At 49.3% G+C, this 17,169-nt stretch overlaps 1 protein-coding gene and 1 long non-coding RNA gene across 3 annotated transcripts in view; one reads left to right on the top strand and one right to left on the bottom strand.

Annotated features, from left to right (window-relative positions):
* Positions 1-1,489: 1,489 nt before the first annotated feature.
* LOC310659329 lies at positions 1,490-3,180 on the top strand. The gene is made up of 2 exons (XR_014502764.1): positions 1,490-2,418; positions 2,778-3,180. It is a non-coding gene; the product is annotated as an uncharacterized lncRNA (long non-coding RNA).
* Positions 2,983-17,169, bottom strand: part of UBE2H (ubiquitin conjugating enzyme E2 H) — a 73,482-nt gene continuing 59,295 nt past the window's right edge. For both annotated transcript variants that reach the window (XM_083402486.1, XM_083402487.1), the window contains exons 5-7: positions 15,317-15,369; positions 13,207-13,335; positions 2,983-7,353 (exon numbers count right to left, since the gene is read on the bottom strand). In XM_083402486.1, coding sequence (XP_083258612.1) covers positions 7,229-7,353; positions 13,207-13,335; positions 15,317-15,369 — 307 coding nt within the window. In that variant the 3' untranslated portion in view covers positions 2,983-7,228. The remainder of the gene's footprint in view (positions 7,354-13,206; positions 13,336-15,316; positions 15,370-17,169) is intronic.

Here is a 17,169-nt window from a genome sequence, read left to right as displayed (position 1 = left end):
AGAAGACCCCACTTAGCAACCCTTCACCTTCAGCACAAGTTCTCAGGCAGCTGGCAATGGCAGAGACTTCTTTCTTCCCGAGGCCCAGGACAGCTGCTGCCAGACAACATGAGGCTGGATGGGACAAGCAGCCTGATCACATGTAAGTCATCTTCCTGTGCTCCTTCCTGGGGTCGTGCCTCTTCAGGCAGGTGGCGCAAGATCTAAGAACATGCGCAGAGCCAAAAACAACAGAGAAGTCCAGCGCTCTGCTCTTCCAGGAGGAAGGAAAGTTCTCTGCAGAAAACACAGCTGCTCTTGAAAGAAGGTACATGTCTCCTGCGATCGAAGCCTAAGGAGTGTGAAGGCAGGAGGACTGAGTATTTGAAAAAGCAAACCAACCAGAAGGGACGGCAGGTGTGGCTTCAAATGGTCATTCAAACCTAATGCCATCCAGATTATTTTAGATTGCAACCAATCCGGGTCTTGCTGTACTAGCTGCCAGTGAGTTTCCAGCCCCAGTTCAAAATGCTGGTTTGGATCTCTAAAGTCCTGTGTGGGTCAGGATCCCCGTACCCCAGGGATTGCCTCTCCACACAGGAACCAACCCAGATCCTGCCATTGTCATCAGAGGCCTCTAGGAGGTGACTTGGCAAGAACAGACCTTCTCGGTGGTGGCTCCGAGCTTATGGAATGCCTTCCCCCAAGGGAGACTGGGATGGTTCCATCAATGCACATCTTAGGCACAAGGCAAACACTATATTCATCAGGCCTTTTGGCTTTTAACTGAGGCTTTTTTGCACGGGCAGGATGTTTTTTACGCATTTTTAAAATTTGCCTTTTAGATATTTTTTATGGTGGTTTAATGTGTGTATGAGGGACGCGGGTGGCGCTGTGGGTAAAAGCCTCAGTGCCTAGGGCTTGCCGATCGAAAGGTCGGTGGTTCGAATCCCCGCGGCGGGGTGCGCTCCCGTTGCTCGGTCCCAGCGCCTGCCAACCTAGCAGTTCGAAAGCACCCTTAAGTGCAAGTAGATAAATAGGGACCGCTTACTAGCGGGAAGGTAAACGGCGTTTCCGTGTGCGGCTCTGGCTCACCAGAGCAGCGATGTCACGCTGGCCACGTGACCCGGAAGTGTCTGCGGACAGCGCTGGCCCCTGGCCTCTTAAGTGAGATGGGCGCACAACCCTAGAGTCTGTCAAGACTGGCCCGTATGGGTAGGGGTACCTTTACCTTTAATGTGTGTATGTAAGTTGCTTTGAGTTACCATGACAAAAAACAATTTTTTTTTGTTAATCAACAATGACAACAACCCACATCAGCCCAGGCCAGCAAAGCGGATGTTGAACTGCTGTTCATATGATTTTGAGTTATCGTTTTGTTGAGCACTGGGCTAGCTCAACTCTTAAGATCACATTCACCCAGTGCTATACCAGCTGCACTGGCTCCCGGTGGGGTACAGGATCAGGTTTAAGGTGCTGGTTTTAACCTTTAAAGCCCTATGCGGCCTAGGACCCTCGCACCTACAGGACAGCCTTTCCTGGTAAGTCCCACAGAGGAACTTACGGTCTTCAAACAAAAACATCTTGGAGGTCCCAGGCCACAGGGAGGTTAGGCTGGCCTCAACCAGAGCCAGGGCCTTTTCGGCCGTGGCCCCGATCTGGTGGAACGCTCTGTCACAAGAGACCAGGGCCCTGCGGGACTTGACATCTTTTCGCAGGGCCTGCAAGACAGAGCTGTTCCACCAGGCCTTTGGTCAGGGCACAGCCTGACTCCTTCCTTTGGCAATCTTCACAGAACTTTAGCCTAATGGTTGCCATCAATTTGAGTTGAATTAATTTTAATGAAATGATTTTAGAATGTTGTATAATTTTATTGTTGTTAGCCGCCCTGAGCCCGGCTTCGGCTGGGGAGGGCGGGATATAAATAAAATTCATTATTATTATTATTAAGAATTCCAGCATTGCAATTTTCCCACATCATCCCCTGAGCTTGCGCCCTGCCAGTTCCCATCTGTGACCGTAACAAGTAACAATTTGTTGTTGCTTTTTAAGTGGTCACTTACATATTGGGCTGGGATAGTTCTGTCTGTAAAGCATGAGACTCTTATCTCAGGGACATCGGTTCAAACCCCACGTTGGGCAAAAGATTCCTGCGAACCTTGTTGGCCTCTTTCAACTCTGCAGTTCTAGGATTCTACATTCTTCAAAAGAAAAAAACCCCAAAAAACAGTGGGGGGCAATGAAAGTTCTGTGCTGGCAACTTGGGAATCGATATACAAAAATCCATTCATTGTCTTCACCATCCCATTTCCCCAAACCGTTTCCTCCACATTCCCTCCTGCCTCCTTTTGTAAGGTCACAGACAGAGCCGGCGCAAATGTGGATTTGTCACAAAAAGTACACCCAACCCACCGATTGGGACCTCATTTTAGGGGATGCGTATATCAGTACAGTGGTGCCCCGCAAGACGAATGCCTCGCAAGACGGAAAACCCACTAGATGAAAGGGTTTTCCGTTTTTCAATGCGCTTCGCAGGACGAATTTCTCTATGGGCTTGCTTCGCAAGACGAAAATGTCTTGCAATTCTTGCGATTTTTTCCGCTCCCCACCCCCTTTTTCTAAGCCGCTAAACCGCTAATAGCCTTTTAGCAGCTAATCCGCTAATCCCTTAAGCCTTTAATAGCCGCTAATAGCCGCTAAACCGCTAATAGAGCTAATCCGCTAATAGGGTTGCTTCGCAAGACGAAAAAACCGCTAGACGAAGAGACTCGCAGAACGGATTCTTTTCGTCTTGCGAGGCACCACTGTACTGTATATCGAGTTAGGAGATAATAGATGCTACAGAATCAGAAAGTGGTTTTGGGGGGGGGGGGAGAGGGAGAGATGCAATTTATTCCAAATTTTTAAAAGCCCTACGAAGCGTCGGCAGCAGCAGCAGTGACCCACACCCCCAGTATATATATATATATCTCTCTCTCCTGGGGCAATTACCAGTCGAGGGGCCAAGGTATATACATATTTTATTTTTTAAAAAAGTTTACAGTTTCTTTAATTATACACAACTATTTTGAGAGGTTATAATTCTTAGAAGAGGCAATTGCCGTGGCGCCAGGCATGCCCACTAACATCATCACAATGCAAAGAGGATGGGGGGGGCAGGGGGTATAAGAGAGGAAGCGGAAACGAAAACGGGGGGGGGGGGAGGGGGGAAACAAACCAGCCAAAAAAAAAAAAAAACCCCGAAGGAAAAAAAAAGCAAGGACTCGAATGGAAGGGGCCGGAGGCCCAGCTTTACCTCTTCAAGTATTCACACAATATGTACCAAACACAGTCAGTAAAAGAAAAAGGAGGGAAGGGAGATGGCCATTTCTCATGCGGCAAGAGACTTCTGGCTCCAAGGTGCCACAGCAACTCAGACGAGCAAAAGGAAGCGAGCGAGCAAATATTATATATATATTTATATAAAACCAGCGCACGCTCAGATCACAGGAGTCGCCTTCGGACACTCCACATGTTTAACTACTTTATCTGTTCCAGATCTAGCTAGCATGGACCCTTCCCCAAGAGGATAAAAGCTTTACCCCCTCCCCTAATAACCCCCTTTTCTTTGTGGGAGTTCCCACCCGCTGCCCCAAATGTAGGAAAATACCAACCGACCACACAAGCCGGGGAGCTTTGGGGTTTTGCTACAAGCTGACCTAGCCAACGAAAAGCTCCAGGGCCATTTGCTTTCTCCACCAGCCGTCACCTGGGTAAAACCCTGCGCCACTCTGATCCATGCTGCTCTCTGCCCCTGTTTCCCAGGTCCCCTCTCTCTTATATCAAGCACAAGATGGTGTAGCAAGAACAACTAACCAAAGGTCGACAGGTGGAATTGGGAGACTGGCACGGCGGGCAGAGTGGGACAAAAACTGTGCTTCGGCAGTACGTCTCCGTGGGTGATTTAAGAGGCGTTTTGAGGAAGGGGAGCAGATCAAACGCCAAGGTCGATGTGGGAGGTTTCGTCTACCGGTGCCGAAACACTCAAAAAGCACAACGGACTTTTACGGGTGGGGAGGGAGAAGGGCGCAAGCACTTCGAGATCCCATCAGAGTGTGTTCACGTTAACAAGGCAACTCACAACACACACACACAGCTTTGCAGCTTCCCAGGGGCGGCTGCGTTGGGAGTCGGGTCTGAAGCCTGAAAGGTGGTTTTCAAAAGGAACGCGGGCACTTCGGAAGGGATGGCAAGGGGGCTGGCGGCTGGAAGTGGCCTTTCGGTCTGGTCTGGCTGACAGCGGAGAAGCTCTGCGAGCAAAGGGGATCTGGGCAGGCTGACAAAAGAGAGAGGGGGACAAGAAGGAACTGCGCTTAGATCAGTGGTACCAGAGGGGAAGGGAGCCCGGTCTAGTTAACTCATAAGGTCGGTCCTCACAAACTCATCTTTCCAGGTGGATCCCATTCCACTAAGGGCGTTTTGCCAGCCTTCCCTGACGCCCGGAAAGTAAATGCAGAAGAAGAGATCTTTGCAACTGCAACGCACAAACAAGGGGCCCGATCAAACAGGAATTGCGAAAATGGGTCTTTTGCACCCCAGGGGCAAAGTGCGTGGATGTTGGGAGTGGGTAGAGAGGAGAGTCGGTGCTGCCTTTTCTTGGGGGGTGGGTGGGATTCCATTGAACACGGACCATGTCTGCATTTGGAACCGCTTCCGTGCGTTTAATTTAAAAGCCAGGACTGTTGAAATCAAGAACGGGTGTTTGCTTAGGAGAAAAGAGCTGTGTACGTCAGAGCTGTTCAAAACTGCGCACCAGGATTGAGATTCTTTTTCCCCCCCCCCCAAGGAAAAAGTGACCTGCGTAAAGTAAAGGGAATTAGAACACTAATATTTGTATATACAATATTGAAAAAATACAATTTATTTTGTTTAAATTGGTACCACCATCACCACTGCCACCTCAGCACTCAAAATCTAGACCTAAATAGCACCTAAGAGGCCACCACACAAGCAGAGGGCATCTCTAAGGCCAGCTTCGCCAACTTTGTGCCCTCCGCAGGTTGCTGGGCCTACAACTCCCATGAGCCTCAGCCAACACGCTGGCGGGGGCTGATGGGAATTGTAGTCCATCGACCTCTGGAAGGCACGAGGTTGGTGAAGGCTGGTCTCAGGAGCCCTGCAGCAGTAACAGAGCTCTCCCCACGCTCCTCCAGAGTCAAGGAAATGGCACAGAGTTACATGTTCCATATTAATACTAACCTGCCCCCCCCCCAACAAGCCATACTTGCTTAAAGGAGAGAACTTCAGCTCAGCTACTATAACCACATTACTGTTTTGTTTTTTTAATTTAGAGAGAAAGAAAGAAAATAAAAGGTTCTTGGTTGTTGTTGGTTTTTTTTTCTTCATGCCCGTAATTCAACTTCTTGGTATGCTTTTGCTTTATTAAAGGAAAATGATCATGCCAAAGTTAAATTCTACTTTACATAAGATCTTTTCAAAAGGGGTGGGGGGAAAGCAAACTGATTAGGCTTTAAGATTGTACTCTCTCGGCGCATTTTCCCCTCGCACCCCAGAACAATCCGCAAAATTCTGACGGCGTTTCGGGGGAATCTGGGGAGGAAATACAACGGACTGGGCTTGGCTTGATATTCAGAATTCTGCTCACGTCACCCGAGTTCAAATTCCGTTTACTGCCCCCCCACCCCACCCACAGACATTGCACCAAAACTGCCCTCCCCACATCCTATCCAAAAAGAAAAAGGAAAAAAAAAACTCTTTACAAATACATCAGAGGTAATGTCCAGATTGCAAAATCCACATCTTGCCGGGCGTTTTTCCTTGCCGTTATCCATGTTCAAGTAACATCAGCATCCCAGGTAGGCATTCAATGTATGGGGGGGGGGTTCTCTTACCATTCCATTTTTTTGGGAGGGGGGACGTGGTGGGGGGGAAGAGAGAAGGAACATTTGTGTGTTCAAAAAACGCCCAAGAAATGAAAAGGGAGGAAGAATCTAATTCGGAAAAAAAAAAATCTCTGAAACCAGCACTCTTATTATCAATTCCTCTTCCAAAACAACAAAAAACCACTTCCCAAGCCCATTATACTGGATTTTCCTAGATTGTCTGGCCTGCTTTATAGAAGGGCCACAAGTAAGCAAAAGGAAGGAACTAGCAAACTTGGGAGACCACTGATGGAGTCGTGATCAGCGGCAACTCAGGTGGGGTAGGGGGCAACGAAACTGTCCATGGGCTTGCAGCGCTCTTGACAAATCCGACCTGTAAGAAGACCTCTGCGCAGGAGGTCGTGGGCACAGTGCTTGAAGAGACATCAATGAGTGGAAGAATTACAACTGCCAGTGGTTTTAACAGCGGGGCCAAAATGGGTGTGACGCGCTCCAGGAAAGCTAAGCCAAAGTTGGACTCCGCTTGCTTTCTGTCCCTTAAGAGTAGTAACAGCGACAGAGGCAGACGGACGCCGGGGATCCAGACCAGTAAAGTTGACTTTGGACTGTCCAGTCGCAGGTTTTCAAAAGGTCCCCCGAGCAAACCGGACCAATCGCCAGTCTCTAGCGGCAGGGCAGGAAATCCGCGCAAAATGTTCTTTAAGCCAAAGAAAGGCGCCTTTGTCAGAACCACTTCGAAGAAGTCGGCGTATTCTGGCGACGGTGTTTCGTTTCTTAAAAATGCAACTCCGTTTAAAGTGTAAAGCGGCCGAGCTGAATCGAAAGAGGACCTTTCCGACTTCACTGCCTCTTGCGTTTATCCCCCGATATTTCTCTCCGACGGTCTGCAAGCGCTGCTCGGCTTTTGCATCTGAGGGTGTCCTGCCATCTTTGGAACCATTAATAATAATAATAATAAAAGTGGGGGGCAGGGAGGAAAAAAAGGGAACATCCAGACCCTCTCCCTAGCAAAGCAGCTGGGGTTTTTTGTGTGTTTTGTTTTTTAGGTTGACAGTTCAGTAGCCCACAAGTTGCCCTTGCTCAAATGGAATTATAAACGGAGGCCTCGCATGCATCTGGGCTGCATATTGCTACCAAGTGGAATGTGGGAAATGCGCTACGATGCACTTTTGGGCTCTGAGAAATGACCAAAAGAAATCAAGATCTAAAGGGTGATATATATATATGTATATATATCTCAATGCTATTATTCATAAAAACCTTGTTTAGTAATAAAAAATTGCTTTGTTTAAATATGAATATTATAGTCTGCTTCTCAGCGCGGGGTTAGGAAGTCAGTCTCTCTGAAAAGCAGGGTGCTGCTTCTACTACAACTCCATATCCTGGGCCTCGTCCTCTGAAAAGTCAGACATGGAGCTCTCCGAAGAGCTGTCCCCAGTGCCTTCTTCCTGCTCTTTTAGCGCTTCCTCTGTTGCATATTTCTGAATGTATTCTGGATGGGGTGAAAGAGAAAGGTGGGGGGTGGGGCAGGGGAAGAAAAAGAGGGACGATCAACATACACGCTAAAGGAACACCCTGAGGTCCCTCAAAACAAACATAGCTAAGCAGACCACAAACTGCTTCTCGACACCCTAATGTGCTTTTTCGACGTCCCTGCAACATGCCCGCCCACCAAAATGACCCCCAGATTTCAGCAAGGACAACCCCTTGCTCAAACATTAGTACCTTTCTGAAAAATCTTAAAAAGCAAGATTTAATAATAATAATAATAATAAACAGTCAACATTTGCACCTGTGATAATCTTGCCCATTTTTCTGTGCTTTTGTGCCTTCCAGTGTATTTATTTATTTACTGCAGTTATAACCCCACCTTCCTCTCCAAAGAGATCCTGTAACCGGCTCTCCCCCTCCTTATTTGACCCCCAACCACAATCCTATGAGGTAGGGTTAGGGCCCAGCGGTTCTCAACCTGTGGGTCCTCAGATGTTGTTGGACTACAACTCCCATCATCCCTGAGCTCTGGCCTTGCTAGCTAGAGATGATGGGAATTGTAGTTCAACAGCATCCGGGGACCCACAGGTTGAGAAAGGCTGGGTTAGGCTTAAGGGCAGTGCCTGGCCCCTGCAAGGTCACCGAGCGAGCTTTGGGGCAGAGTGGGGATGTCAACCCTGGTCTCTCAGGTCCTGGTCCGATGCCCTAACCAGTACAACACCACTGGCGTGAGACAGCTGGGACTCGCATGATGTGCTCGGCTTGGGAACGCATCTCTGTGCAAAACACAGAAAAGTCCTGAAACTGAAGAGGGTGGGGAGAGCGAGGAAGGGCTCAGCAGCAGTGGCGTAGCGTGGGGGGTGCAGGGGGGGCCGGGCGCACCGGGCGCAACATCTGGGGGGGGGCGCTTGCACTCACAGCTCTCTGCCCCTACCTGGCTCACTCACTCTTTCTCACTGCAGTGCTGGCTGTGCGAATCCGATCGGAGCCGCCGGGTCGCCGCCCACTGTGGAGGGGAGGGTGCCAGGCGTGCGGTGCGGTGCGGAGCGGAGAGAGAGCGAGGGACTATCTGGGGGAGGGACAGTGCAGCGGGGGGGGGGGCAAATTACTTGCCTTGCCCCGGGTTAGGGGGCGCAAATTACTTGCCTTGCCCCGGGTGCTGACAACCCACGCTACGCCACTGCTCAGCAGAGCACACCGTAAATGAATAGAGAGGGTAGAAACCTTCAAAACTGTAGGGAGGTGCAGAAACACGTTTCTGAATTATTTCTAAACGTGTTCTGGGTGCTGGACATCCAACAGGACAGAAGGCAGAGATTGCAAGGCTGAGGGGAGGGGCCTAAGACAGACCAAGAGACACAAGGACTGGGGAGAGGAGGGGGGCAGAAGAGATAGTGGAATGAGACCAGTTAGCGGGAAAACGACAGAGTCAAGACGTGAGTTTTTAAAGCCTGGTGTCTAACTATAAAAATGGGAGGATATATTCCAGGACGTAAGGAAAACCAACGGTGGGGGAGCAGCAGGACAGGTGGGGGGCAGTCAGGGGAGCTGGCAGAATATCAGTATTCTGTGTTTTGTTTTACATAGGAGAGCATTCAGAAAAGTGGCACGCACCCTCCTCCTGAGCTCTGAAGTGGTACAGTCTACTGGTTCCCTTTGTGTCAATGTAATCTAGCAAGGCTCTCTGCATGTTCTCAATGCGCTGGGTGATGCTCAGAACTAGCCACTGGGTGCAAATCTCCTAGGACAGCTCCATTCATCGCCTCAGACTCTCAAATATGCATTTTGGTGTGTGTCAGAACAACCCACAGCCCGTATCCTTTCTTAAAAAAAGCCATTCAGCAAGAAAGGGCTTCCAGTTTCAGGAAGGTGAACCAATTACTATATAGCCCAGGAAGGATGTGTGTTACGAAGCTACATGTTAAGAAAAGATGCTCAGCAGCCTGTGGATGTCATATCTACGCAAATGAGGCCTAAATCTCACAGCCTGCCTCTCAGGGCCGGTGGGACAAGAGCTCATTCTGCGCCCGAGAGAGATCTGGGAGGAGGAACGGCTACAAAAGATTGCTGCTTGCTTCTCCACAATGTGGCCCAGCTGTCTCAGAGTCCTTCTGAGCAGGCCTAAGTACAAGGGCCACACTCTAGAGAACTGGAGAAGGCAATCGTCACAGAAGTACCGTATTTTTCGCTCTATAACACGCACCCGACCATAACACGCACCTAGTTTTTAGAGGAGGAAAACAAGGAAAAAAAATATTCTAAACGAAACAGTGGATGTATGATTTTTGTGGTTCATGCTGTGGCCACAGACATGGGATCTGACGGTGAGTTTGGGGTAGCCCAATGCAAAAATCCTGAGGATCCATGTGGATCCATGCTTTGTAACCACGTTTTAGCACCACTGCAGCCCCAGGCAACAGTGGGTGCGTGATTTTTTTGGTGCAAGCTGTAGCCATGGACATGCTATGTGATCTGATGGTGAATTTGGGGTGACCCAGTGCAAAAATCCTGAGGATCCATGTGGATCCGTGCTTTGTAACCACGTTTTAAGTGGGGAGGGAAGGAAAAGCACTCAAGGGACAAGGAGCACGCGTGGGGTGTGTGGAGAAGGATGCTGCTAATAATGCAGAAGAGGGGTTTAAGGGAAGAAGAAGCATGCGTGGGGTGTGTGGAGATGGATGCTGCTAATAATGAAGAGGAGGGGTATAAGGGGAGAAGGCTCCTCTCCTCTCCCGCTTTGCTCCTTTAAAGCAAGCAGGCTCTCTGTCCCTCTCTCCTCCCCACTCAGCGGCTCTTCTCCCGCTTTGCTGTTTCAAAGCGAGCCACGGAGGAGGGAAGGAAGGGGAGCCATGGATCCTCTGCTCACGACTGCAGCAGATCCCCCCGCCATCCATAGGCATTCGCTCCATAACACGCACAGACATTTTCCCTTACTTTCTAGGAGGAAAAAAGTGAGTGTTATGGTGCAAAAAATATGGTACTTGCCGCTGGCCATCTACTGCTGCGACCAGTTAAGAGGCCGGTTTCCTGAATTCTAGCTCCAACACATTGTGGGCTGATTCCTCTTAAGGCAACGGGGCCTTGCAGTCCCTCCCCCCAGGGTTACTTTTACGGCTCCATCAGTTAAAAAGGGAAGACGAGATAAATTATGCATTTACAGAACCTTGTCTCCCAGCGCAGAGGAGCTGCTGCAACTCAAGGCACCGGCAGGGAGGCTATTTTTAAGCGCCGCTGTCGCCAGAAAGCTCTTTGCATCATCTCAGTGCCTGAGCAACTCCCAACGTGTAGCTGCCTGCCTGTCACGCAACTGGGGTGTGTGGGGAGAGGTGTGGCAGGGCATCCCAGGTCTACCAGCCAATGTCATGCATAGCAAAGCTAAAACAAGGGATATTTTCATAGTCCCAGATTGATTTTGATGTTGCATACTCAGTGGTGTAGCAGGGAAAAGGACACAGCTGTCCATTAGTTCCTTCTCTCACCAGTCTTACACACATCTTGGGCTGGGGGCAAATCTTCTCTCTCCCCTAGCTAGTGTAGTGGAAGTTATAGCACCTGCTTTTGATAGCCTACAACCTGTAAAAGGTAAACGGAAAGGACCCCTGACCATTAGGTCCAGTCGTGGCCGACTCTGGGGTTGCGGCGCTCATCTTGCTTTACTGGCCGAGGGAGCCGGTGTACAGCTTCCGAGTCATGTGGCCAGCAGGACTAAGCCGCTTCTTGCGAAACCAGAGCAGCGTACGGAAACGCTGTTTACCTTCCCGCCAGAGCAGTACCTATTTATCTACTTGTACTTTTGAACTGCTAGGTTGGCAGGAGCAGGGACTGAGCAACGGGAGCTCACCCCGTTGCAGGGATTCAAACCGCCGACCTTCTGATCGGCAAGCCCAAGGCTCAGTGGTTTACACCACAGTGCCACCCGCGTCCCACAACCCACAACCTGTAAAAACCATCAAAGGGAGTGTGAAAAGATATCCTTGGAAAAATCTGCTTGTTCATGTTCTATTACGAATGTGTCAAGAAGGTTTGTGCGGGGAAACCCCAGCCTTGAGCTAGCTTGAGATAAAGCAGGCTCCCTGTTATTCGCACTGAGCTGAGCATTCAGCTCAATCCAGGCCTACTCTGCCTCTGAGATTGTGACCTACCGTATTTTTCGCTCTATAAGACGCACTTTCCCCCTCCTAAAAAGTAAGGGGAAATGTGTGTGCATCTTATGGAGCGAATGCAGGTGGGAGGCTCTGCTCAGCGCTCCGTTTAAAGAGCCGTGTGGAGTGTGTGTGCGGCTCTTGGGGGCTTTTCCCTGAGGAGGGAGAAGGGCAGTTCTCCTCCCTCATCGGGGAAAAGCCCCCAAGGGCTGCACACATGCTCTGCGCACTCTTTAAAGGGAGTGCGGCTCTTGGGGGAGCCTTAGCCTCACGCAGCCTCTCCTGGGTAGGGGATGAAGGCCCCCCTTGCCCAGGAGAGGCTGCGCGCGGCTATCCCACAAGCCAGGACATCCAGCGGGATCGCTGCGCAGTGATCCCGCTTGCTGTCCTGACTTCTGGTATTCAGAATTCTCCCCCCGCCTCCGGTTTTCCTCTTCCAAAAACTAGGTGCGTCTTATGGTTTGGTGCGTCTTATAGAGCGAAATTTACGGTAGTTCCTACACACGTGCAAAGCTAAGGTTCTATAAGCCCATGCAATTTATAGGCCTGTTGTTGGCATCTGTCTGTCTCGAGAGACAAAGGAGTGCGCCTCTGGGGATGAAGTCAAACCGCTGCATCAGCAGCACTGAAGTGACCTCTCCCGGGAGCAAGCCTGGGCAGCGTGTGCGGAGGTCTTGGGCTGCCCAGACGACAAGGCCAGCCCCCCACCCTCACTGATGTGATCCAAAGGAAAGCAGAGCAGGACATTTGGCACCAGCTGGGCTAAAGGATTTGCTGGAAGGAGGTGTGCTGGGATCTCTGCTTTTGTGGGTTCTCCAGCGGCCACTGCTATTTATTTATTGAATTTAATTTATTTATTTGCTACGAGCAAATAAAGTTGCTTTAAACATCACTGTGGTGTGGTTACACAAGAAATCCACCACGCTAGACACTGGTTCACCAGTTCTGGGCACCACAGTTCAAGAAGGACACTGACAAACTGGAACGTGTCCAGAGGAGGGCAACCAAAATGGTCAAAGGCCTGGAAACGATGCCTTATGAGGAACGGCTAAGGGAGCTGGGCATGCTTAGCCTGGAGAAGAGGAGGTTAAGGGGTGATATGATAGCCATGTTCAAATATATAAAAGAATGTCACATAGAGGAGAGAGAAAGGTTGTTTTCTGCTGCTCCAGAGAAGCGGACACGGAGCAATGGATCCAAACTACAAGAAAGAAGATTCCACCTAAACATTAGGAAGAACTTCCTGACAGTAAGAGCTGTTCGACAGTGGAATTTGCTGCCAAGGAGTGTGGTGGAGTCTCCTTCTTTGGAGGTCTTTAAGCAGAGGCTTGACAACCATATATCAGGAGTGCTCTGGTGGTGTTTCCTGCTTGGCAGGGGGTTGGACTCGATGGCCCCGGTGGTCTCTTCCAACTCTATGATTCTATGAAACCGAAGCTTGTTGCCCTGTTTTGCTTGTTTCATAACCGAGCAAGCCTCCTTTCCCCAAAATAAGGCCTGGTGATTCCCCCCTTTCAAGGCTAGCTGGCCTCTCCCAAGTGAGATGGACACCTCAGTTAGACGTTGCTTCCCTTCACCTGCGAGGTTAGCAACTGGCTTGCCAAAGCGGCAGCATAAGCAAGATGATGGTGAGTTCTTCAGACCCAAATGCTCTCCGCGACCAAGTTCCAAGACAGGCTGCTAATGGTTTCTCGCGCTTCCAAAGCCCTTACCTTTAATTTTCTGTTTGTATTCTTCTGGTCGGTGAAGGTACATGGCCGCCGCGTCACCATTAAGGGGATCTATGGGGTTGGGATACGCCAGCAACTGGGGCAGGAACGACTCAAATATATTGGTAAGATCTGAAAATCATCAACACAAAAAGAATTTGACATGTAACGCCCGAAGCTGGCCTTCGAGATAGCCATTTGCCATGATCTCTACTACCACTACAACATCTATTTGGCGAAAGTGGCTGTGCCCCCTCCTCACAGGACTTACCATTCCAGTAAGATGGAACCAGTAAGATGGCACTGCTCACTCGGACGCCCGGCTAGCTAATCTTATCCATCAATCAATCTATTATATCCTGCCTTCCTTTCAAGGAGCTCAGTGCGGTGTACATGTGTCTCCATATTATCCTCACACAACAACCCTGTGAGGTAGGTTAGGCTGAGAGTTAGTGACCGGCCACCCAAAGTACCGTATTTTTCGCCCTATAGGACGCACTTTTTCCCCTCCAAAAATGAAGGGGAAATGTGTGTGCGTCCTATGGGGCGAATGCAGGCTTCGCGGCCCTCTCCGCAAGCAGCGGGAGCGCTCCCGCTGCTGGCGGAGAGTTGCCTGCATGCTGAAGCCTGCGCACGCTGAGCTCAGCGCGTCCAGGCTTCGCGGACCTCTCCGTAAGCAGCGGGAGCGCTCCCGCTGCTGGCGGAGAGTTGCCTGCATGCTGAAGCCTGCGCGCGCTGAGCTCAGCGCGTCCAGGCTTCGCGGACCTCTCCGCAAGCAGCGGGAGCGCTCCCGCTGCTGGCGGAGAGTTGCCTGCATGCTGAAGCCTGCGCGCGCTGAGCTCAGCGTGTCCACGCTTCGCGGACCTCTCCGCAAGCAGCGGGAGCGCTCCCGCTGCTGGCGGAGAGTTGCCTGCATGCTGAAGCCTGCGCGCGCTGAGCTCAGCGCGTCCACGCTTCGCGGACCTCTCCGCCAGCAGCGGGAGTGCTCCCGCTGCTGGCGGAGAGTTGCCTGCATGCTGAAGCCTGCGCGCGCTGAGCTCAGCGCGTCCACGCTTCGCGGACCTCTCAGCAAGCAGCGGGAGCCAGCACTGGGCTCCCACGGCTTGCAGAGAGCTGCCTGTTTGGGGGCTGGGGTCGGGGGAAGCTCGGGCTTCCCCAAACCCGTGCCTGGGGGGGAAATAATTTTTTTCCTTTATTTCCCCCCAAAAAAACTAGGTGCGCCTTATGGGACGGTGCGTCCTATAGGGCGAAAAATACGGTAACTGAGTGGGGATTTGCTAACTTTTTAAAAACTATCCTGTTGCTAGAGTCCTGCTTGTGAAGGTCTGCATGTCAGCTGAATTTGTTTAACACAATTTTAATGAATATGCTAGCTCCCTTTTGTTTTTGTTTTTTTAAATTTCAACATATTACAAAAATAAGAAAAAGAATAAAAAGAAAAAGAAAATACAAAGTAAAAACAGTTAAAAACAGATCAGTCTTTCCATATCTTATCTTTCATTTGCTTGTTTCCCTGACCTCCTCACACCTCCCTTTCTTGTATTCCAGTTCAATTGGTTAGTTCAGCAAATCCTTTCCCTCTTTGATTTTATCTTAATCTTTTATCTTAATATATTATAGCTTTAGATTATCACCTGTTAACAATCCATTTTTACATATTCCTTTATAACATTGCTGCTAAAAACCACTTAACTTCAATCCAACATCATTCTAACATTCCTTAATTTTGCAGTATTTCTGTAAATAGTCTTTAAATTTCTTCCAATCTTCTTCCACCGACTCTTCTCCCTGGTCTCGGATTCTGCCGGTCATTTCCGCCAATTCCATATATATGCTAGCTCCCTTTTACTACTACAGAAGTAACTGAAGTAATCTTTGTTGTCCTTGAGAGCATTAACCCCTGGGATGCCAAATTCTAGAGTGTCCTATGTTCAAGGTGAAAGAGTTCCCAAAATGGGTGCCAGCGTTGCAAGGGGGAGACTCTTGCAATCTGCACACTTCAAAGCACATGTGAAGACTGTGCAAGGCTGTGCTCTCAGACAGCAAGCTAAAATATGTGCGTCTACACCTTGCGTAGTACAAAACCACCGATGCCATACATTTCTTAACTCACCATAGAGAGCTGTCCAAGTCTGATTAATTACATCTAGACATACAGTTCCTGACCTGAAAGAGAGAAACAAGGGTTGACTTCCATTTGCAGTTAGGCAGTGCTAGTCTGGTACAGTAGCTACACGAGTTCAGATCTTCCCTTCCCTAATAACACCCAATACGTTTCACGAAAGCGGGCAAAAAAGGCAGACTGGAAAATACAGGAAGACCTTTGGGAGACTGGAAAGGTTTATGGCACCCAATGGTTTACCTAGTTCCCTTCCCCTTAAATTAAGTTGCTGAAACACAGAAAGGTGTGTGTGTGTGTGAGAGAGAGAGAGAGAGAGAGAGGGACAGAGACAGACAGACAGACAAGAAGAAAAGAAAAAAGAAAGATGCAGGACTTGAAATATGAGCAACAGCGTTAATTATTAAGATAAATATCGTATTTTTCGCTCTATAAGACGCACTTTCCCCCTCCTAAAAAGTAAGGGGAAATATGTGTGCGTCTTATGGAGAGAGTGCAGGCGGGAGGTTCTGCTCAGCGCTCCCTTTAAAGAGGCTCCCCTTGCCCGAGAGAGGCTGCGTGTGGCGATCCCATAAGCCAGGACAGCAAGCGGGATCGCTGCGCAGAGATCCCGCTTGCTGTCCTGGCTTATGGGATTCAGAATTTTTCTTCTTCTTGTTTTCCTCTTCCAAAAACTAGGTGCGTCTTATGGTCTGGTGTGTCTTATAGAGCAAAAATACGGTAGGTTAAAATGGATGTATTGAATAGTTTACGTGAAATTACGCAGCCTTCAAGGGTCAATATGGGAACCATGTAAGGGGAGGATGGGAAGACAATGGATAAAGTAATTTATGGTCTATGTTAAAATCTGTAAAGGGGTTTTTTTTGGGGGGGGGGTGAAAAATCAAGTAAGAGGAAGGAAGGGAGGGAGGAAGGAAGGAATGAAGGAAGGAAGATTCAGGAGCAGATTTTTTGTGTAAAAAGACAGCTCACTTCTGGTACTGAAAAAAGTCCCAGGACTGAGCATGTGCTGTTATTGCCTGTGGCTCCAGTTGGTAGACTTTGATCCTGCAAGCTGGAAGTCTGCCCACAGATAGGCTAGAGCATTTGACCTAGTCTTAACCAAGAGGGCCCCAAAGCCACAGTTTACATGGGTTACATATAAATGCCTATCCACACAGACTGATAAATCCGGACAATATGAACTTGGGTTACCATTTTGAGCCATAGCGCTTAATCTTCCACTTAGCCCTGCAGGGCACAGGGTTAATAATAATAATAATAATAATAATAATAATTTATTATTTATACCCCGCCCATCTGGCTGGGTTTCCCCAGCCACTCTGGGCGGCTTCAAACAAAACACTAAAATACAATAACCTATTAAAGATTAAAAGCTTCCCTAAACAGGGCTGCCTTCAGATGTCTTCTAAAAGTCTGGTAGTAGTTGTTCTCTTTGACATCTGGTGGGAGGGCGTTCCACAGGGCGGGCGCCACCACCGAGAAGGCCCTCTGCCTGGTTCCCTGCAACTTGGCTTTTCGCAGCAAGGGAACCGCCAGAAGGCCCTCAGTGCTGGACCTCAGTGTCCGGGCTGAACGATGGGGGTGGAGATGCTCTTATCCAAAGCTGTGCCCGGACTGAGCAACCTGCCTGATGCTGGAACCCTAAACTGAGTCTTAAGAATCTTCTAAAACATTAAGGAGCTCCCCAGTAGAGAACAGAAAATGGAAAGGGTTCTCTAAGGGCAGGGTGTTTGAAAACTTGCGTAAGCCCCTGACTTCTTGCCTTGTGCTCAACAGAGAGGGTGAATAAATTGGTCTTCACAATCTTTCCACCTTTTTTAAAAAAAAAATCTTAACTCATCACA

Source organism: Podarcis tiliguerta, assembly GCF_965153285.1.
Source record: "Podarcis tiliguerta genome assembly, chromosome: 10".
NCBI classification, from domain to species: domain Eukaryota; kingdom Metazoa; phylum Chordata; class Lepidosauria; order Squamata; family Lacertidae; genus Podarcis; species Podarcis tiliguerta.
This window is presented reverse-complemented; position numbering and strand designations above follow the sequence as displayed.